Source organism: Taudactylus pleione, unplaced genomic scaffold (assembly GCF_031769625.1).
Source record: "Taudactylus pleione unplaced genomic scaffold, aTauple2 ptg000798l, whole genome shotgun sequence".
Taxonomy (NCBI): Eukaryota; Metazoa; Chordata; class Amphibia; order Anura; family Myobatrachidae; genus Taudactylus; species Taudactylus pleione.
The window spans coordinates 74,364-98,038 of NW_028285200.1; the positions used below are offsets into that span (position 1 = coordinate 74,364).

The 23,675-nt window shown below is 52.0% G+C and overlaps 1 protein-coding gene across 1 annotated transcript in view; it reads left to right on the forward strand.

The window, feature by feature from the left end:
- LOC148474934 (matrix metalloproteinase-21-like) overlaps positions 1–23,675 on the forward strand; it is a 138,648-nt gene that overhangs the window by 23,877 nt on the left and 91,096 nt on the right. The window contains exon 4 of the mRNA XM_088457968.1: positions 21,404–21,545. Within this exon, the coding sequence (XP_088314094.1) occupies positions 21,404–21,545 (142 nt within the window). The remainder of the gene's footprint in view (positions 1–21,403; positions 21,546–23,675) is intronic.

The window sequence follows — 23,675 nt, forward strand, 5'->3', positions numbered from 1 at the left end:
GTAGCCATAGGGATCACTGTGCCTTATACCCAATGCAGGGAAATGATACTAATACATGTAGCCATAGGGATCATTGTGCCTTATACACAATGCAGGGAAATTATACTAATACATGTAGCCATAGGGATCATTGTGCCTTATACCCAATGCAGGGAAATGATACTAATGCATGGAGCCATAGGGATCACTGTGCCTTATACCCAATGCAGGGAAATGATACTAATGCATGTAGCCATATGGATCACTGTGCCTTATACCAAATGCACGGAAATGATACTAATACATGTAGCCATAGGGATCATTGTGCCTTATACCCACTGCAGGGAAATTATACTAATACATGTAGCCATAGGGATCACTGTGCCTTAAACCCAATGCAGGGATATAATACTAATACATGTAACCATAGGGATCACTGTGCCTTATAGCCAATGCAGGAAATGATACTAATGCATGTAGCCATAGGGATCTCTGTGCCTTATACCCAATGCAGGGAAATGATACTAATACATGTAACCATAGGGATCACTGTGCCTTATAACCAATGCAGGGAAATTATAGTAATGCATGTAGCCATAGGGATCACTGTGCCTTATACCCAATGCAGGGAAATTATACTAATACATGTAGCCATAGGGATCATTGTGCCTTATACACAATGCAGGTAAATTATACTAATACATGTAGCCATAGGGATCATTGTGCCTTATACCCAATGCAGGGAAATTATACTAATACATGTAGCCATAGGGATCATTCTGCCTTATACCCAATGCAGGGAAATGATACTAATACATGTAGCCATAGGGATCACTGTGTCTTATACCCAATGCAGGGAAGTTATACTAATACATGTAGCCATAGGGATCATTGTGCCTTATACCCAATGCAGGGAAATTATACTAATGCATGTAACCATAGGGATCATTGTTATAGAGATCATTGTGCCTTATACCCAATGCAGGGAAATGATACTGATACATGTAGCCATAGGGATCACTGTGCCTTATACCCAATGCAGGGAAATGATACTAATACATGTAGCCATAGGGATCACTGTACCTTATACCCAATGCAAGGAAATTATACTAATACATGTAACCATAGGGATCACTGTGCCTTATACCCAATGCAGGGAAATTATACTAATACATGTAGCCATAGGGATCACTGTGCCTTATACCCAATGCAGGGAAATTATACTAATACATGTAGCCATAGGGATCATTGTGCCTTATACCCAATGCAGGGAAATTATACTAATGCATGTAGCCATAGGGATCATTGCCATAGAGATCATTGTGCCTTATACCCAATGCAGGGAAATGATACTAATACATGTAGCCATAGGGATCATTGTGCCTTATACCCAATGCAGGGAAATTATACTAATGCATGTAGCCATAGGGATCACTGTGCCTTATACCCAATGCAGGGAAATTATACTAATGCATGTAGCCATAGGGATCACTGTGCCTTATACCCAATGCAGGGAAATGATACTAATACATGTAGCCATAGGGATCACTGTGCCTTTACCCAATGCAGGGAAATGATACTAATACATGTAGCCATAGGGGCACTGTGCCTTATACCCAATGCAGGGAAATGATACTAATACATGTAGCCATAAGGATCACTGTGCCTTATACCCAATGCAAGGAAATTATACTAATACATGTAACCATAGAGATCACTGTGCCTTATACCCAATGCAGGGAAATTATACTAATACATGTAGCCATAGGGATCACTGTGCCTTAAACCCAATGCAGGGATATGATACTAATACATGTAGCCGTAGTGATCACTGTGCCTTATACCCAATGCAGAGAAATGATACTAATACATGTAGTAATAGGGATCATTGTGCCTTATACCCAATGCGGGGAAATTATACTAATGCATGTAGCCATAGTGATCACTGTGCCTTATACCCAATGCTGGAAATTATACTAATACATGTAGCCATAGGGATCACTGTGCCTTATACCCAAAGCTGGGAAATGATGCTAATACATGTAGCCATAGGGATCATTGTGCCTTATACCCAATGCAGGTAAATTATACTAATGCATGTAACCATAGGGATCATTGCCATAGAAATCATTGTGCCTTATACCCAATGCAGGGAAATTATACTAATGCATGTAGCCATAGGGATCACTGTGCCTTATACCCAATGCAGGAAAATTATACTAATGCATGTAACCATAGGGATCATTGCCATAGAGATCATTGTGCCTTATACCCAATGCAGGGAAACGATACTAATACATGTAGCCATAGGGATCACTGTGCCTTATACCCAATGCAGGGAAATGATACTAATACATGTAGTAATAGGGATCATTGTGCCTTATACCCAATGCAGGGAAATTATACTAATGCATGTAGCCATAGGGATCACTGTGCCTTATACCCAATGCAGGGAAATGATACTAATACATGTAGCCATAGGGATCACTGTGCCTTATACCTAATGCAGGGAAATGATACTAATACATGTAGCCATAGGGGTCACTGTGCCTTATACCCAATGCAGGGAAATGATACTAATACATGTAGCCATAAGGATCACTGTGCCTTATACCCAATGTAAGGAAATTATACTAATACATGTAACCATAGGGATCACTGTGCCTTATAACCAATGCAGGGAAATTATAGTAATACATGTAGCCATAGGGATCACTGTGCCTTATAACCAATGCAGGGAAATTATACTAATACATGTAGCCATAGGGATCACTGTGCCTTAAACCCAATGCAGGGATATGATACTAATACATGTAGCCATAGGGATCATTGTGCCTTATACCCAATGCAGGGAAATTAAACTAATGCATGTAACCATAGGGATCATTGTGCCTTATACCCAATGCTGGGAAATTATACTAATACATATAGCCATAGGGATCTCTGTGCCTTATACCCAATGCAGGGAAATGATACTAATACATGTAACCATAGGGATCATTGCCATAGAGATCATTGTGCCTTATACCCAATGCAGGGAAATTATACTAATACATGTAACCATAGGGATCATTGTGCCTTATACCCAATGCAGGGAAATGATACTAATACATGTAGCCATAGGGATCATTGTGCCTTATACCCAATGCAGGGAAACGATACTAATACATGTAGCCATAGGGATCATTGTGCCTTATACCCAATGCAGGGAAATTATACTAATGCATGTAGCCATAGGGATCACTGTGCCTTATACCCACTGCAGGGAAATTATACTAATACATGTAGCCATAGGGATCACTGTGCCTTAAACCCAATGCAGGGATATAATACTAATACATGTAGCCATAGGGATCACTGTGCCTTATAGCCAATGCAGGAAATGATGCTAATGCATGTAGCCATAGGGATCACTGTGCCTTATACCCAATGCAGGAAAAGTATACTAATACATGTAGCCATAGGGATCACTGTGCCTTATACCCAATGCAGGGAAATTATACTAATGCATGTAACCATAGGGATCATTGCCATAGAGATCATTGTGCCTTATACCCAATGCAGGGAAATGATACTAATACTTGATTCATAGGGATCACTGTGCCTTATACCCAATGCAGGGAAATGATACTAATACATGTAACCATAGGGATCACTGTGCCTTATACCCAATGCAGGGAAATGATACTAATACATGTAGCCATAGGGATCATTGTGCCTTATACCCAATGCAGGGAAATTATACTAATACATGTAACCATAGGGATCATTGTGCCTTTTTCCCAATGCAGGGAAATTATACTAATGCATGTAGCCATAGGGATCATTGTTCCTTATACCCAATGCAGGGAAATTATACTAATACATGTAGCCATAGGGATCATTGTTCCTTATACCCAATGCAGGGAAATGATAAAATACATGTAGCCATAGGGATCATTGTGCCTTATACCCAATGCAGGGAAATTATACTAATACATGTAGCCATAGGGATCATTGTGCCTTATACCCAATGCAGGGAAACGATACTAATACATGTAGCCATAGGGATCATTGTGCCTTATACCCAATGCAGGGAAATTATACTAATGCATGTAGCCATAGGGATCATTGTGCCTTATATCGAATGCAGGGAAATGATACTAATGCATGTAACCATAGGGATCATTGCCATAGAGATCATTGTGCCTTATACCCAATGCAGGGAAATGATACTAATACTTGATTCATAGGGATCACTGTGCCTTATACCCAATGCAGGGAAATGATACTAATACATGTAACCATAGGGATCACTGTGCCTTATACCCAATGCAGGGAAATGATACTAATACATGTAGCCATAGGGATCATTGTGCCTTATACCCAATGCAGGGAAATTATACTAATACATGTAACCATAGGGATCATTGTGCCTTTTTCCCAATGCAGGGAAATGATACTAATGCATGTAGCCATAGGGATCATTGTTCCTTATACCCAATGCAGGGAAATTATACTAATACATGTAGCCATAGGGATCATTGTTCCTTATACCCAATGCAGTGAAATGATAAAATACATGTAGCCATAGGGATCATTGTGCCTTATACCCAATGCAGGGAAATTATACTAATACATGTAGCCATAGGGATCATTGTGCCTTATACCCAATGCAGGGAAACGATACTAATACATGTAGCCATAGGGATCATTGTGCCTTATACCCAATGCAGGGAAATTATACTAATGCATGTAGCCATAGGGATCATTGTGCCTTATATCGAATGCAGGGAAATGATACTAATACATGTAGCCATAGGGATCATTGTGCCTTATACCCAATGCAGGGAACTTATACTAATACATGTAACCATAGGGATCATTGTTCCTTATACCCAATGCAGGGAACTTATACTAATACATGTAGCCATAGGGATCATTGTGCCTTATACCCAATATCAAACAGTGATGTTCTCATTTTACCTGGTACTTGGTTTTCTCCACCCAGCACAGGTGCTAAAGGTGGGTACACACTGAACGGCCATCATCTGTGTCTGGCTGCGGGTCCCGGTTGCCAGGGGATGTGACGGTGGCGTGTCCGGTGGACAGAGGCATGTCCTGACCCCCTCCCGTGGCTTCCGCTGTGTGTACAGGCCGTCTGCAGACCGCGCACACACTTTCTAATGGACAGCACAGCCAATGTGACATGTCGGTGAATGACGATGTTCACCGACATATCGCGGGTACACACTCTCCGACGGGCAGCAGGTATATTGGCCAATCAATTGATCAACCAATATATCTGTCAGTGTGTACCCAGCAGGGGCAGATTGGGCCGCCAGGATGCCGGACCAGTTCCCGCTGGGCCAGTCCTCTTGGTGGCCGGTAGCCGTCCAGCCCGCTCAGCAATGACTGATCCCCTTCCCCGAGCCTCCGTTCCCCCGTCCCGCTGCTGCCGACGCTGTACAGCTTTTGCGTGCAAAAGCTTTAGTGCCATAAAAAATGGCCGATGGGGGAGCTGCTGCGCATGCCCAGCCACAACAGCTCCTCCCATAAGCCTTTGCGCAGCCCGGGACCCCGCCTCCAGCCCTCCGCGGCCCGCCTCCAGTGACAGGCGCACACACATGCAGCAGAGCAGACGCAGCACAGTGCGAGCTGCAATACAAGGGGAGCAGGTGGTGGCTGCTAATTATCTGTGCGAGGGCCGGAGGTGTCAGTCTGGTCACTATGACGCGGCACAGCGCAGCCTCTATAGCCTCTGTACATTGGCCCCCCCCTCCCTTCCTCACTGCTGGTGGCTTTCAGCGGAATTACTGCGGGACCTGCTCCTTCTCTGTGGCGACCGCGCGGTGTGAGCCTGTACTGCTCACAAACTTATACACAATACCCAGCCAGCACCGGGCACCGCACATATCGGGGCTGTACCTACCAAGCCCGCCTCTTCCTGATGACCTCGCCTGAGTCACTGCCTTCTCTACAGGAATGAAAAAAACCAGGTACCATGGGGGCACTGTAAGTATTGGGGGGTAATACAGGGGCACTGTGGGCCTGATTCAGACCCGCTCGCGAGCGATATGCGCTCGCAAGCAGGTTGATGGTGGCCCAGTGCGCATGTGCACGACGGAGCCAGCTCCGTCGTGCGCATGCGTGAGACCCGGATAGCGACGGGCAAACAGTCACTCCGGGTCTCGTACCAAAGGGGGCATGCTGTCGATGTTGAGTGACAGCACGTCCCCTTTGGTGGGCGGGCCAGGGGAGTGGCAGCCCAAACGGAGGCGTTCCCATGTGAACGCCTCCGTTTGGGGGCGGCCCCACTGACATCACAAGTGATGTCAGTGGGAGAGATTTCGGCTCTCTACGGGGCTTGCGGCAACGAGACCCTACCACAAGGGTCTCGTCGCAAGCCCGATGGTCGCGATGGTCTTGACCATCGCAACCATCTTCCTGGCCGCTCGCTATAGCTGTGGGTGGTCACCCACAGCTATGCGAGTGGCCAGGAGGCCGCTCTAAAAAACAAGAAGGCCGGCCCTGATTCAGAGCGAGCGCTCTGTCAGAGCGCCCGGCTCTGAATCAGGGCCTGTGTGTACTGGGAGTTAATATGGGGGCACTGTGTGTACTTTGAGGTTTTATGGGGGTACTGTGTATACTGGGGTAATATGGAGGTGTCATGGGGGCAATTTGGAGGGGTGTTTACTAGGGGTAAAATGGGGGTGCTGTGTGTACTGGGGTTAATATGGAGGTGTGTGTACTGGGGGGTAATATGAGGGCACCGTGTTTACTGGGGGGTAATATGAGGGCGCCGTGTTTACTGGGGGGTAATATGAGGACGCCGTGTATACTGGGGGGTAATATGAGGGCGCCGTGTATACTGGGGGGTAATATGAGGGCGCCGTGTATACTGGGGGGTAATATGAGGGCGCCGTGTATACTGGGGGGTTATATGAGGGCGCCGTATTTACTGGGTGTAATATGAGGGCACCGTGTATGCTGGGGGGTAATATGAGGGTGCCGTGTATACTGGGGGATAATATAATAAAATGAGGGTGTTGTGTGTACTGCGGACTAGTATGGTGGAGGACACTGTTTATACTGAAAGGTATTATAGGGGCGCTGTGTGTACAGAGGGAAATTATGGGAGACACATATTGAGGAGTATTAGAAATATTTTGGGAGATCCTCTGTGGTTACAGGGTGTTGGCTAATCAGACGCAGATATCAGTAGTAAGGGGTGTTATTGGAGTGACACGGGCGTGTTATGGGAGTGACACGGGCGTGTTATGGGAGTGACACGGGCGTGTTATGGGAGTGACACGGGCGTGTTATGGGAGTGACACGGGCGTGTTATGGGAGTGACACGGGCGTGTTATGGGAGTGACACGGGCGTGTTATGGGAGTGACACGGGCGTGTTATGGGAGGTGTTACTGGAAGTGACACGGGCGTGTTACTGGAAGTGACACGGGCGTGTTATTGGAGTGACACGGGCGTGTTATTGGAGTGACACGGGCGTGTTATTGGAGTGACACGGGCGTGTTATGGGGGTGACACGGGCGTGTTATGGGGTGACACGGGCGTGTTATGGGGGTGACACGGGCGTGTTATGGGGGTGACACGGGCATGTTATGGGGGTGACACGGGCGTGTTATGGGAGGTGTTACTGGAAGGGACATGGGGGGTGTTATGGGAGTGACATGGGGGGTGTTATGGGAGTGACATGGGGGTGTTATGGGAGTGACATGGGGGTTGTTATGGGAGTGACATGGGGGGTGTTATGGGAGTGACATGGGGGGTGTTATGGGAGTGACATGGGGGTTGTTATGGGAGTGACATGGGGGGTGTTATGGGAGTGACATGGGGGGTGTTATGGGAGTGACATGGGCGCGTTATGGGAGTGACATGGGTGTGTTATGGGAGTGACACGGGGGTTATTATGGGAATGACATGGGGGGTGTTATGGGAGTGACATGGGCGTGTTACGGGAGTGACATGGGCGTGTTACGGGAGTGGATACATACAGAGACGCTGACTCGGTCACATTGGAGGCCATAGACAGACAGATGATCTGCTCTTAGCGTAGTGCTGGTGCAAGTTTTAATGGTGCGACCAATGGTGGCGTATACAGAAGCACAAAGCGTGATTTCGGCATCTATAGACACTGAGGGCCTCATTCAGAGGCGGTCGGAGGATGCAAGCGGTCGCTCAGAAACTGGGCGGCCACTTGCATCCTGACCACCCGCCTCTGTTGCGGTTGTTAGGCTGTGGGTTTACACCCACAGCTCTAATGACCGCTCGGGTGATGGTCGCGATGGTCAGAGACCATCGGGGCTTACGACGAGACCCTAGGGTAGGGTCTCCCTTGTCGTAAGCCCCGGAGAGCTTCTGGCTCTGTCAGAGCCGGAAGCTCTCCACTGACATCACTAGTGATGTCAGTGGGGCCGCCCCCAAATGGCGCCAGCGCCGTCGTGCGCATGTTCTGTGGGGGGCCATCGACCCGGTCCGAGCGCATCGGCGCTAACGACCGGGTCTGAATGACCCCCTGACAGTGGGCGTCTCAGTCCTGGCACATTCAGACGCACAGATGTGCACCAGGGAAGCAGCATTAGCATAAAGTCACTGGCACCAATGCAGCAAAAGACAGAGAGATGGCCACAACTGCCGCTGACTAATGGAGGGTACACACGGTCAGACCATCAGATAACGATCGCGGGTGCCTATAGTAAACAGGCTAGTATGGTCGATATCGACCATGTTGGCCGGCATGCATGGGCGATGGTTGATATCTATATCGACCATCGTTTGGTCGTTTGAGGGGGCCGGAAACAAGATGATATGAACGATAACGATATTGTTCATATCGTCCTGCTTAATCGTACTGTGTGCGTGCGCAGCATAATAATCACGCTCTATGAGGAGGGAGTATCCCATCCCTCCACAGACCCCACCCCGTCAACAAACTCCACCCCCATTAGGGCTGCTTCAAGAAATTTCCCGGGCTGGTTTCCCATCCCATTCTGCCCCTGGTCCCCAGCATTAGGTGCGGCTGAGAGCGGTAAGGAAGCTGGGACTACACGGAAGGGATCCTAAGTCTAACAGATGCCTTCATAGAAAGATGGTGGTCTGTAAGAATCAGTAACTGTATACTCTGTATTGTTACTATGCAGATTTCAACAATATTCAAGTACACGGTCAATAACAAAACATATACATACATAAGTGCATCAAAGATCACGTAGGGCAAATCAGAGTCAGAGGTATTCACATATTTCCCATACAAGCATAAGACGGGTCAGTGAGTCACAGTAATAATAACTTTGCAACATTAGAAAATATACATAAAACAGCTCATCAATATTTACTAAGTGAATAACCTCAGTTACAAAACATCACAGCACATTAATGATTACAGTATACCTTATAGTATAAGTGCATTTATAACCAACTTTGTATAACTCATATAACATTTATCAAGAAGCTGGATGTTCCCATAAATTCTCTCCAGTAGTAATAAGATGTCTCTTGTATCTTCACTGATCAGCACACACAGAGGCAGGTGAGGCCCATTAATAAGCATTTATAATGAAAGTCAACTGCAATTTCCAGAACACTATGGATTCCAATATATATATATATATATATATATATATATATATATATATATATGATCTTGTATTTAGAAGTAAACTGGAGGATACATGATAAAAGGAGTGCAGGGTTCTCCACGGTGTTGCAGGATTTAGTTAGTCACTAACCCTATAATACTACACTTTAATGCTGTGTGAGGTGGCTTTGTCATTATCAGGCTGTGATACTGCACTATATTGCTGTCACACGCCTGCTGCTCTCTCTCAGCACACTGCTGCCCAGGGCTTGTCACACGCCTGCTGCTCTCTCAGCACACTGCTGCCCAGGGCTTGTCACACACCTGCTGCTCTCTCAGCACACTGCTGCCCAGGGCTTGTCACACGCCTGCTGCTCTCTCAGCACACTGCTGCCCAGGGCTTGTCACACGCCTGCTGCTCTCTCAGCACACTGCTGCCCAGGGCTTGTCACATGCCTGCTGCTCTCTCAGCACACTGCTGCCCAGGGCTTGTCACATGCCTGCTGCTCTCTCAGCACACTGATGCCCAGGGCTTGTCACACGCCTGCTGCTCTCTCAGCACACTGCTGCCCAGGGCTTGTCACACGCCTGCTGCTCTCTCAGCACACTGCTGCCCAGGGCTTGTCACATGCCTGCTGCTCTCTCAGCACAATGATGCCCAGGGCTTGTCACACGCCTGCTGCTCTCTCAGCACACTGCTGCCCAGGGCTTGTCACACGCCTGCTGCTCTCTCAGCACACTGCTGCCCAGGGCTTGTCACACGCCTGCTGCTCTCTCAGCACACTGCTGCCCAGGGCTTGTCACATGCCTGCTGCTCTCTCAGCACACTGCTGCCCAGGGCTTGTCACACTCCTGCTGCTCTCTCAGCACACTGCTGCCCAGGGCTTGTCACACGCCTGCTGCTCTCTCAGCACACTGCTGCCCAGGGCTTGTCACACTCCTGCTGCTCTCTCAGCACACTGCTGCCCAGGGCTTGTCACACGCCTGCTGCTCTCTCTCAGCACACTGCTGCCCAGGGCTTGTCACACGCCTGCTGCTCTCTCACCACACTGCTGCCCAGGGCTTGTCACACGCCTGCTGCTCTCTCAGCACACTGCTGCCCAGGGCTTGTCACACGCCTGCTGCTCTCTCAGCACACTGCTGCCCAGGGCTTGTCACACGCCTGCTGCTCTCTCAGCACACTGCTGCCCAGGGCTTGTCACATGCCTGCTGCTCTCTCAGCACACTGCTGCCCAGGGCTTGTCACATGCCTGCTGCTCTCTCAGCACACTGATGCCCAGGGCTTGTCACACGCCTGCTGCTCTCTCAGCACACTGCTGCCCAGGGCTTGTCACACGCCTGCTGCTCTCTCAGCACACTGCTGCCCAGGGCTTGTCACACGCCTGCTGCTCTCTCAGCACACTGCTGCCCAGGGCTTGTCACACGCCTGCTGCTCTCTCAGCACACTGATGCCCAGGGCTTGTCACATGCCTGCTGCTCTCTCAGCACACTGCTGCCCAGGGCTTGTCACACTCCTGCTGCTCTCTCAGCACACTGATGCCCAGGGCTTGTCACACGCCTGCTGCTCTCTCAGCACACTGCTGCCCAGGGCTTGTCACACGCCTGCTGCTCTCTCAGCACACTGCTGCCCAGGGCTTGTCACACGCCTGCTGCTCTCTCAGCACACTGCTGCCCAGGGCTTGTCACACGCCTGCTGCTCTCTCAGCACACTGCTGCCCAGGGCTTGTCACACGCCTGCTGCTCTCTCAGCACACTGCTGCCCAGGGCTTGTCACACTCCTGCTGCTCTCTCAGCACACTGATGCCCAGGGCTTGTCACACGCCTGCTGCTGTCTCAGCACACTGATGCCCAGGGCTTGTCACACGCCTGCTGCTCTCTCAGCACACTGCTGCCCAGGGCTTGTCACACGCCTGCTGCTCTCTCTCAGCACACTGCTGCCCAGGGCTTGTCACACGCCTGCTGCTCTCTCAGCACACTGATGCCCAGGGCTTGTCACACGCCTGCTGCTCTCTCAGCACACTGCTGCCCAGGGCTTGTCACATGCCTGCTGCTCTCTCAGCACACTGCTGCCCAGGGCTTGTCACACGCCTGCTGCTCTCTCAGCACACTGCTGCCCAGGGCTTGTCACATGCCTGCTGCTCTCTCAGCACACTGCTGCCCATGGCTTGTCACCAGCCTGCTGCTCTCAGCACACTGCTGCCCAGGGCTTTTCACATGCCTGCTGGTCTCTCAGCACACTGCTGCCCAGGACTTGTCACACGCCTGCTGCTCTCTCAGCACACTGCTGCCCAGGGCTTGTCACATGCCTGCTGCTCTCTCAGCACACTGCTGCCCAGGGCTTGTCACATGCCTGCTGCTCTCTCAGCACACTGCTGCCCAGGGCTTGTCACATGCCTGCTGCTCTCTCAGCACACTACTGCCCAGGACTTGTCACACACCTGCTGCTCTCTCAGCACACTGCTGCCCAGGGCTTGTCACACGCCTGCTGCTCTCTCAGCACACTACTGCCCAGGGCTTGTCACCCGCCTGCAGCTCTCTCAGCACACTACTGCCCAGGGCTTGTCACCCGCCTGCAGCTCTCTCGGCACACTACTGCCCAAGGCTTTTCACACGCCTGCTGCTCTCAGAACACTACTGCCCAGGGCTTGTCACATGCCTGCTGCTCTCTCAGCACACTGCTGCCCAGGGCTTGTCACATGCCTGCTGCTCTCTCAGCACACTGCTGCCCAGGGCTTGTCACACGCCTGCTGCTCTCTCAGCACACTGCTGCCCAGGGTTTGCCACACTCCTGCTCTCTTAGCACACTGCTGCCCAGGGCTTGTCACACACCTGCTGCTCTCTCAGCACACTGCTGCCCAGGGCTTGTCACACACCTGCTGCTCTGAGCACACTGCTGCCCAGGGCTTGTCACATGCCTGCTGCTCTCTCAGCACTCAGCACACTGCTGCCCAGGGCTTGTCACATGCCTGCTGGTCTCTCAGCACACTACTGCCCAGGGGCTTGTCACACGCCTGCTGCTCTCTCAGCACACTGCTGCCCAGGGCTTGTCACACGCCTGCTGCTCTCTCAGCACACTGCTGCCCAGGGCTTGTCACACGCCTGCTGCTCTCTCAGCACACTGCTGCCCAGGGCTTGTCACATGCCTGCTGCTCTCTCAGCACACTGCTGCCCAGGGCTTGTCACATGCCTGCTGCTCTCTCAGCACACTGATGCCCAGGGCTTGTCACACGCCTGCTGCTCTCTCAGCACACTGATGCCCAGGGCTTGTCACACGCCTGCTGCTCTCTCAGCACACTGATGCCCAGGGCTTGTCACACGCCTGCTGCTCTCTCAGCACACTGCTGCCCAGGGCTTGTCACACTCCTGCTGCTCTCTCAGCACACTGATGCCCAGGGCTTGTCACACGCCTGCTGCTCTCTCAGCACACTGCTGCCCAGGGCTTGTCACACTCCTGCTGCTCTCTCAGCACACTGCTGCCCAGGGCTTGTCACACGCCTGCTGCTCTCTCAGCACACTGCTGCCCAGGGCTTGTCACATGCCTGCTGCTCTCTCAGCACACTGCTGCCCAGGGCTTGTCACATGCCTGCTGCTCTCTCAGCACACTGATGCCCAGGGCTTGTCACACGCCTGCTGCTCTCTCAGCACACTGATGCCCAGGGCTTGTCACACGCCTGCTGCTCTCTCAGCACACTGATGCCCAGGGCTTGTCACACGCCTGCTGCTCTCTCAGCACACTGCTGCCCAGGGCTTGTCACACTCCTGCTGCTCTCTCAGCACACTGATGCCCAGGGCTTGTCACACGCCTGCTGCTCTCTCAGCACACTGCTGCCCAGGGCTTGTCACACTCCTGCTGCTCTCTCAGCACACTGCTGCCCAGGGCTTGTCACACGCCTGCTGCTCTCTCAGCACACTGCTGCCCAGGGCTTGTCACACGCCTGCTGCTCTCTCAGCACACTGCTGCCCAGGGCTTGTCACACGCCTGCTGCTCTCTCAGCACACTGCTGCCCAGGGCTTGTCACACTCCTGCTGCTCTCTCAGCACACTGCTGCCCAGGGCTTGTCACACTCCTGCTGCTCTCTCAGCACACTGCTGCCCAGGGCTTGTCACACGCCTGCTGCTCTCTCAGCACACTGCTGCCCAGGGCTTGTCACACGCCTGCTGCTCTCTCAGCACACTGCTGCCCAGGGCTTGTCACACGCCTGCTGCTCTCTCAGCACACTGCTGCCCAGGGCTTGTCACACTCCTGCTGCTCTCTCAGCACACTGATGCCCAGGGCTTGTCACACGCCTGCTGCTGTCTCAGCACACTGATGCCCAGGGCTTGTCACACGCCTGCTGCTCTCTCAGCACACTGCTGCCCAGGGCTTGTCACACGCCTGCTGCTCTCTCTCAGCACACTGCTGCCCAGGGCTTGTCACACGCCTGCTGCTCTCTCAGCACACTGATGCCCAGGGCTTGTCACACGCCTGCTGCTCTCTCAGCACACTGCTGCCCAGGGCTTGTCACATGCCTGCTGCTCTCTCAGCACACTGCTGCCCAGGGCTTGTCACATGCCTGCTGCTCTCTCAGCACACTGCTGCCCAGGGCTTGTCACATGCCTGCTGCTCTCTCAGCACACTGCTGCCCATGGCTTGTCACCAGCCTGCTGCTCTCAGCACACTGCTGCCCAGGGCTTTTCACATGCCTGCTGGTCTCTCAGCACACTGCTGCCCAGGACTTGTCACCCGCCTGCTGCTCTCTCAGCACACTGCTGCCCAGGGCTTGTCACATGCCTGCTGCTCTCTCAGCACACTGCTGCCCAGGGCTTGTCACCCGCCTGCTGCTCTCTCAGCACACTACTGCCCAGGGCTTGTCACCCGCCTGCAGCTCTCTCGGCACACTACTGCCCAGGGCTTTTCACACGCCTGCTGCTCTCAGAACACTACTGCCCAGGGCTTGTCACATGCCTGCTGCTCTCTCAGCACACTGCTGCCCAGGGCTTGTCACACGCCTGCTGCTCTCAGAACACTACTGCCCATGGCTTGTCACATGCCTGCTGCTCTCTCAGCACACTGCTGCCCAGGGCTTGTCACACGCCTGCTGCTCTCTCAGCACACTGCTGCCCAGGGTTTGCCACACTCCTGCTCTCTTAGCACACTGCTGCCCAGGGCTTGTCACACACCTGCTGCTCTCTCAGCACACTGCTGCCCAGGGCTTGTCACACACCTGCTGCTCTGAGCACACTGCTGCCCAGGGCTTTTCACACGCCTGCTGCTCTCAGCACACTGCTGCCCAGGGCTTGTCACACACCTGCTGCTCTCTCAGCACACTGCTGCCCAGGGCTTGTCACACGCCTGCTGCTCTCTCAGCACACTGCTGCCCAGGGCTTGTCACACGCCTGCTGCTCTCTCAGCACACTGCTGCCCAGGGCTTGTCACACACCTGCTGCTCTCTCAGCACACTGCTGCCCAGGGCTTGTCACACGCCTGCTGGTCTCTCAGCACACTGCTGCCCAGGGCTTTTCACACACCTGCTGCTCTTAGCACACTACTGCCCAGGGCTTTTCACACACCTGCTGCTCTCTCAGCACACTGCTGCCCAGGACTTGTCACACATCTGCTGCTCTCTCAGCACACTGCTGCCCAGGGCTTGTCACACGCCTGCTGCTCTCTCTCAGCACACTGCTGCCCAGGGCTTGTCACACGCCTGCTGCTCTCTCAGCACACTGATGCCCAGGGCTTGTCACACGCCTGCTGCTCTCTCAGCACACTGCTGCCCAGGGCTTGTCACATGCCTGCTGCTCTCTCAGCACACTGCTGCCCAGGGCTTGTCACACGCCTGCTGCTCTCTCAGCACACTGCTGCCCAGGGCTTGTCACATGCCTGCTGCTCTCTCAGCACACTGCTGCCCATGGCTTGTCACCAGCCTGCTGCTCTCAGCACACTGCTGCCCAGGGCTTTTCACATGCCTGCTGGTCTCTCAGCACACTGCTGCCCAGGACTTGTCACACGCCTGCTGCTCTCTCAGCACACTGCTGCCCAGGGCTTGTCACATGCCTGCTGCTCTCTCAGCACACTGCTTCCTAGGGCTTGTCACATGCCTGCTGCTCTCAGCACACTGCTGCCCAGGGCTTGACACACACCTGCTGCTCTCTCAGCACACTACTGCCCAGGACTTGTCACACACCTGCTGCTCTCTCAGCACACTGCTGCCCAGGGCTTGTCACACGCCTGCTGCTCTCTCAGCACACTACTGCCCAGGGCTTGTCACCCGCCTGCAGCTCTCTCAGCACACTACTGCCCAGGGCTTGTCACCCGCCTGCAGCTCTCTCGGCACACTACTGCCCAAGGCTTTTCACACGCCTGCTGCTCTCAGAACACTACTGCCCAGGGCTTGTCACATGCCTGCTGCTCTCTCAGCACACTGCTGCCCAGGGCTTGTCACATGCCTGCTGCTCTCTCAGCACACTGCTGCCCAGGGTTTGCCACACTCCTGCTCTCTTAGCACACTGCTGCCCAGGGCTTGTCACACACCTGCTCCTCTCTCAGCACACTGCTGCCCAGGGCTTGTCACACACCTGCTGCTCTGAGCACACTGCTGCCCAGGGCTTGTCACATGCCTGCTGCTCTCTCAGCACTCAGCACACTGCTGCCCAGGGCTTGTCACATGCCTGCTGGTCTCTCAGCACACTACTGCCCAGGGGCTTGTCACACGCCTGCTGCTCTCTCAGCACACTGCTGCCCAGGGCTTGTCACACGCCTGCTGCTCTCTCAGCACACTGCTGCCCAGGGCTTGTCACACGCCTGCTGCTCTCTCAGCACACTGCTGCCCAGGGCTTGTCACATGCCTGCTGCTCTCTCAGCACACTGCTGCCCAGGGCTTGTCACATGCCTGCTGCTCTCTCAGCACACTGATGCCCAGGGCTTGTCACACGCCTGCTGCTCTCTCAGCACACTGCTGCCCAGGGCTTGTCACACGCCTGCTGCTCTCTCAGCACACTGCTGCCCAGGTCTTGTCACACGCCTGCTGCTCTCTCAGCACACTGCTGCCCAGGTCTTGTCACACGCCTGCTGCTCTCTCAGCACACTGCTGCCCAGGGCTTGTCACACTCCTGCTGCTCTCTCAGCACACTGATGCCCAGGGCTTGTCACACGCCTGCTGCTCTCTCAGCACACTGCTGCCCAGGGCTTGTCACACTCCTGCTGCTCTCTCAGCACACTGCTGCCCAGGGCTTGTCACACACCTGCTGCTCTCTCAGCACACTGCTGCCCAGGGCTTGTCACACGCCTGCTGCTCTCTCAGCACACTGCTGCCCAGGGCTTGTCACACGCCTGCTGCTCTCTCAGCACACTGCTGCCCAGGGCTTGTCACACTCCTGCTGCTCTCTCAGCACACTGATGCCCAGGGCTTGTCACACGCCTGCTGCTGTCTCAGCACACTGATGCCCAGGGCTTGTCACACGCCTGCTGCTCTCTCAGCACACTGCTGCCCAGGGCTTGTCACACGCCTGCTGCTCTCTCTCAGCACACTGCTGCCCAGGGCTTGTCACACGCCTGCTGCTCTCTCAGCACACTGATGCCCAGGGCTTGTCACACGCCTGCTGCTCTCTCAGCACACTGCTGCCCAGGGCTTGTCACATGCCTGCTGCTCTCTCAGCACACTGCTGCCCAGGGCTTGTCACATGCCTGCTGCTCTCTCAGCACACTGCTGCCCAGGGCTTGTCACATGCCTGCTGCTCTCTCAGCACACTGCTGCCCATGGCTTGTCACCAGCCTGCTGCTCTCAGCACACTGCTGCCCAGGGCTTTTCACATGCCTGCTGGTCTCTCAGCACACTGCTGCCCAGGACTTGTCACCCGCCTGCTGCTCTCTCAGCACACTGCTGCCCAGGGCTTGTCACATGCCTGCTGCTCTCTCAGCACACTGCTGCCCAGGGCTTGTCACCCGCCTGCTGCTCTCTCAGCACACTACTGCCCAGGGCTTGTCACCCGCCTGCAGCTCTCTCGGCACACTACTGCCCAGGGCTTTTCACACGCCTGCTGCTCTCAGAACACTACTGCCCAGGGCTTGTCACATGCCTGCTGCTCTCTCAGCACACTGCTGCCCAGGGCTTGTCACACGCCTGCTGCTCTCAGAACACTACTGCCCAGGGCTTGTCACATGCCTGCTGCTCTCTCAGCACACTGCTGCCCAGGGCTTGTCACACGCCTGCTGCTCTCTCAGCACACTGCTGCCCAGGGTTTGCCACACTCCTGCTCTCTTAGCACACTGCTGCCCAGGGCTTGTCACACACCTGCTGCTCTCTCAGCACACTGCTGCCCAGGGCTTGTCACACACCTGCTGCTCTGAGCACACTGCTGCCCAGGGCTTTTCACACGCCTGCTGCTCTCAGCACACTGCTGCCCAGGGCTTGTCACACACCTGCTGCTCTCTCAGCACACTGCTGCCCAGGGCTTGTCACACGCCTGCTGCTCTCTCAGCACACTGCTGCCCTGGGCTTGTCACACGCCTGCTGCTCTCTCAGCACACTGCTGCCCAGGGCTTGTCACACACCTGCTGCTCTCTCAGCACACTGCTGCCCAGGGCTTGTCACACGCCTGCTGGTCTCTCAGCACACTGCTGCCCAGGGCTTTTCACACACCTGCTGCTCTTAGCACACTACTGCCCAGGGCTTTTCACACACCTGCTGCTCTCTCAGCACACTGCTGCCCAGGACTTGTCACACATCTGCTGCTCTCTCAGCACACTGCTGCCCAGGGCTTATCACATGTCTGCTGCTTTCTCAGCACACTGCTGCCCAGGGCTTGTCACATGCCTGCTGCTCTCTCAGCACACTGCTGCCCAAGGGCTTGTCACACATCTGCTGCTCTCTCAGCACACTGCTGCCCAGGGCTTGTCACACGCCTGCTGCTCTTAGCACACTGCTGCCCAGGCTTGTCACACACCTGCTGCTCTCTCAGCACACTGCTGCCCAGGACTTGTCACACATCTGCTGCTCTCTCAGCACACTGCTGCCCAGGGCTTGTCACATGCCTGCTGCCCGCCTAGGTGGAATGTCAATGCAATGTAATAGGCGGTAAAGTCTTGCCTATGAATGGCAGGCATTAAAAAGTGCAGAATTGGGGTTTTGGGGTGCAACATTTTGGGAACCCCCGTGTAGCCTTCAGAGAATCCCCCAAAGGTAATCTATGTAAAAAAAAAATTAAGGACACCCCAAAAATTTACTTTGAAAAATGGGGTGAAAAAAAAGAAGTTGGGGTACAAACTTAAAAAATAGTGAACTTGACTCTGGGGGGTCCCCAAGTATGCCCCAAGTGTTTTTTTGATTGCAGGTGTTTGCAGCAGGTGGATTTTTCAAATTTGTTTAAGTCACTTTAGCAAGTTTTAAATATGCTGAACCCCATTTTCAAGTACCCCAAATTTGCTGGGCATAGTTGTTTTGCCCAAAAAACTTCTAAAAGCTCTTCTGCATCACCTTATTCAAAGCCGCATTTATGCACCTGCCGCGGCTATTACAAACCCCGACTTCTTTTAGGAGTTAAAAATGGGGGTACCCTTTTTCCTCCCCTATGTCTACATTTCTTTAGTGGGGTCCCTAGAATATTTCCTGAAAATTCCCGTTTTGTTTAACCTGTAAAAAAACGGGTTAAAAATTTACAAAAAAAATGACATAAGGTCCCCACCCAAAAGCCAAATCCAGCCAGTGGTGGTTTCTAAAAATATGGGGAATAAAAAGTGTAGGGTTCCACCGTATTTTAGAAACCAACCCAAGGCTTCAGGGACCAGTTCTGGTTTTAAATATAGGGGTAAAAAAAAACGTGGGGATCCCCTTATATTTAAGACCAGCACCAGACCCAACCAACCGGGTTGTAATGCCACAGCCCGGAGACCCAATCACCGGGGCTCCAGGTCCAAAGCATTAGCACCCTAAATCGGTCAGCGCAAGCCGGTTATCTTGGGGGAGTCAGGGCTCTTCCCCATACCCCTGGCTTGGTGGGTATGGAGGTAATGGTGGGCCAAATAATGTAAAACTATTGTGTTTTTACAGTGGAACTACAAGTGCCAGCATGCCTGCCATTTTGCACTTGTGGAACAACAAGTGCCAGCAGACATGCGGCACCTGTAACTTCACTGTAACATAAATAGTTAAAAAAAGACAAAACACACACCATGACAGTATAACTTTATTACACACACCTACCCATTCACACATACTTACCTATACCAGAAGTATCTATCCCCTTCTCCAGTAGAATATCCTTAAAACATGGCTATGCACAGAAAAAATCATACTCGCCTATATCCTGGCGCTGGTCTCCGCAGTAATCCAGGCACTTTGCTAAACAAAAAAATGAGTATACACGACCCACGCAACAGCTATCAGTATGTGTGTTGCCACACATACGCATAGCTCCCAAATGCCAACTGACGGAACAAACACTGAGCTGGCAGTCCCGAGAGCCAATAAGCGGCCGCGCTTACTGTAGAGCGGCCGCAGATTGGCTCCGACTACTGACAGTTCCCACGTGGGCGAGTCATACCACGTGGGAACTGTCAGTAGCCAGAGCCAATCAGCGGCCGCTCTACAGTCAGCGTGGCCGCTGATTGGCTCTCGGGACTGCATGCTCTGTGTATGTGCCATCAGCTGGCATTTGGGAGCTATGAGTATGTGTGGCAACACACATACTGATAGCTGTTGCGTGGGTCGTGTATACTCGTTTTTTTGTTTTGCAAAGTGCCTGGATTACTGCTGAGACCAGCGCCAGGATATAGGTGAGTATGATTTTTTCTGTGCAGAGCCATGTTTTAAGGATATTCTACTGGAGAAGGGGACAGATACTTCTGGTATAGGTAAGTATGTGTGAATGGGTAGGTGTGTGTAATAAAGTTATACTGTCACGGTGTGTGTGTTGTCTTTTTATAACTATTTATTTTACAGTGAAGTTACAGGTGCCGCATGTCTGCTGGCACTTGTTGTTCCACAAGTGCAAAATGGCAGGCATGCTGGCACTTGTAGTTCCACTGTAAAACACAATAGTTGTACATTATTAGGCCCCCCCATTACTCCAATACCCACCGCTCCAGGGGTATGGGGAAGAGCCCCGGGCTTCAGCGTAAGCCTGTGGTGCTCGGGAGGGGGGGACCCTTATTTGGGGGGTCCCCGACTCCCCCGAGATCACCGGCTTGCGCTAACCGATTTAGGGTGCTAATGCTTTGGACCTGGAGCCCCTGGAGGTGATTGAGTCTCCGGGCTGTGGCATTACAGCCCGGTCGATTGGGTCTGGTGCTGGTCTTAAATTAAGGGGATCCCCTCGTTTTTTTTTACCACTAAATTTAAAACCAGAACTGGTCCCTGAAGCCGACTTTCTTTTGCAGCCAAAAACGGGGGTACCCATAGTGATCCCCCATGTCTGGACATCTTTAGGGGGGTCCTAGGATTATTTCCCGAAAATTCCCGTTTTTTTAATGCCGATCCAAGTATCGCCGGGTCCCGTTTTCGCCTACTTTCAAATTGAATACGGGGATATGCGGGCACGCGCGCGATACTTTAACGCCTACAAAACAGGTGAAGGAAGCGTTAAGTCCAGGCCGCGTTAAATTATCGCCGCTCAGCTCAAATTTAATACGGGCCATAGTCAGACCGCTCTGCCATGTACAGACCAATAGGGCAACCAGCCCAGGGTTATACCTAGCCCAGTGCTAGGACCACACACCCCTGTACATAACACTTTAACCATGTCAGCTTTCTGGTGTCGACATAATAATTGTCAACATAGTGACCGGTGACATTATGAATAGTAGGAGTAATATTGTGTAGGATCTGTACCTAACCCTGAGGCCCTCCCTGGTGCTTGTGTGTCCTGTGCAGGTGGCCATACATGAGATCGGACATGTGCTGGGGCTGAGTCATATGAACGAACTGACCTCTGTAATGCAGCCAAACTACATCCCAACCAATAGTAAGACGGAACTGGATGGGACTGACAGGAGAGCAATCCAGAGGATCTACGGTGAGTACACAGTCTGTCCACGGTGATATAACCAGAACAATGCCAGTATGACCGTGTCATTCCTCCCCACGAAACACAGGCACTGGTACTGGGAGGGAAGGGGCCGGTACTGGGAGGGAAGGGGCCGGTACTGGGAGGGAAGGGGCCGGTACTGGGAGGGAAGGGGTTGGAACTCGTAGGGGAGGCGCTGGTACTGGGAGGGAAGGGGCTGATACTGGGAGGGAAGGGGCCGGTACTGGGAGGGAAGGGGCCGGTACTGGGAGGGGAGGCGCCGGTATTTGCCTACACTTAAAGTTGATAGATGTATAGTATCTTCCATACTAGTCTGGACAAGTCTTCATACACTTATTTCTGAAATTAATTCACTGATTTCTCTTTTTCCAGAACAACAGTAGTTATAAGAATTAAATAAATATACCACAATAAAGGTGCAGGTGCTGGGTTACCACACATCCAAGATTGCACCTGATAATCTTACTCACACACTTACCCTGCCAGCACTCCATAAAGCTACCCCCACCTACATACACACTAAAGCTGCATACACACATCTAATGATTATCTGTGCAACCAGCCAACTAGTTGATTGGTTGGAATGAAAATCTGGTAAGGGATGAAAGCAAATGACAATCAGCAATTTGTTTCCAAACGCCGGAAAATGGACAAAAATTGATGTATGAACAAATTGTTTAGATCAAACAGTTAACAAACTTGTCTGACGCCATTTTCATCTGTTTTCTGGCATTTAGGAGCAACTTGCTGATCATCAGTTACTCCCATTCGTTACCAGATTTTCATTCCAACCAATCAACGAGTTGTCTGGTTGGACAGATAATCTTTAAGGCCCCCATACATCAGCAATCGATTGTGGCAATTCTGCAATTTTGGTAAATCAGATTGTCCAACATGCTGGATGTCACAGATGGATTGGGGATGTAGATTGCTAATGTATGGACATGATCAGCAGATTTGCAGACCGTTACTAGTAAAATGATGGAGCCTTCAAGATTGGCAGATCTGTGTTTGCTGAAAATGATCTGGAAATCACTGCAAAAGATCTGTAATGTAATGTATGGGCGCAGATTGCTAAATTGGGAAATCCTAAGATCGGGCAATAAATCTTCAAATTGTTCTATTGTGGTTTTCAGATTGCTGATGTATGGGAGCCTATAGTCATTGCCTCTGATTGCTAATGTATGAGGGGCCTATAGTCATTGCCTTTGATTGCTAATGTATGAGGGGGCCTATAGTCATTGCCTCAGATTGTGATGTATGAGGGCCTATAGTCATTGCCTCAGATTGCTGATGTATGGGGGCCTACAGTCATTGCCTCAGATTGCTGATGTATGGGGGGCCTATAGTCATTGCCTCAGATTGCTAATGTATGAGGGGGCCTATAGTCATTGCCTCAGATTGTGATGTATGGGGGCCTATAGTCATTGCCTCAGATTGCTGATGTATGGGGGCCTATAGTCATTGCCTCTGATTGCTAATGTATGAGGGGCCTATAGTCATTGCCTCTGATTGCTAATGTATGAGGGGGCCTATAGTCATTGCATCAGATTGTGATGTATGGGGGCCTATAGTCATTGCCTCAGATTGCTGATGTATGGGGGCCTACAGTCATTGCCTCAGATTGCTGATGTATGGGGGGCCTATAGTCATTGCCTCAGATTGCTGATATATGGGGGCCTATAGTCATTGCCTCAGATTGCTGATGTAAGGGGGCCTATAGTCATTGCCTCAGATTGATGATGTACGGGGGCCTATAGTCATTGCCTCAGATTGCTGATGTATGGGGGCCTATAGTCATTGCCTCAGATTGCTGATGTATGGGGGCCTATAGTCATTGCCTCTGATTGCTAATGTATGAGGGGGCCTATAGTCATTGCATCAGATTGTGATGTATGGGGGCCTATAGTCATTGCCTCAGATTGCTGATGTATGGGGGCCTACAGTCATTGCCTCAGATTGCTGATGTATGGGGGGCCTATAGTCATTGCCTCAGATTGCTGATATATGGGGGCCTATAGTCATTGCCTCAGATTGCTGATGTAAGGGGGCCTATAGTCATTGCCTCAGATTGATGATGTACGGGGGCCTATAGTCATTGCCTCAGATTGCTGATGT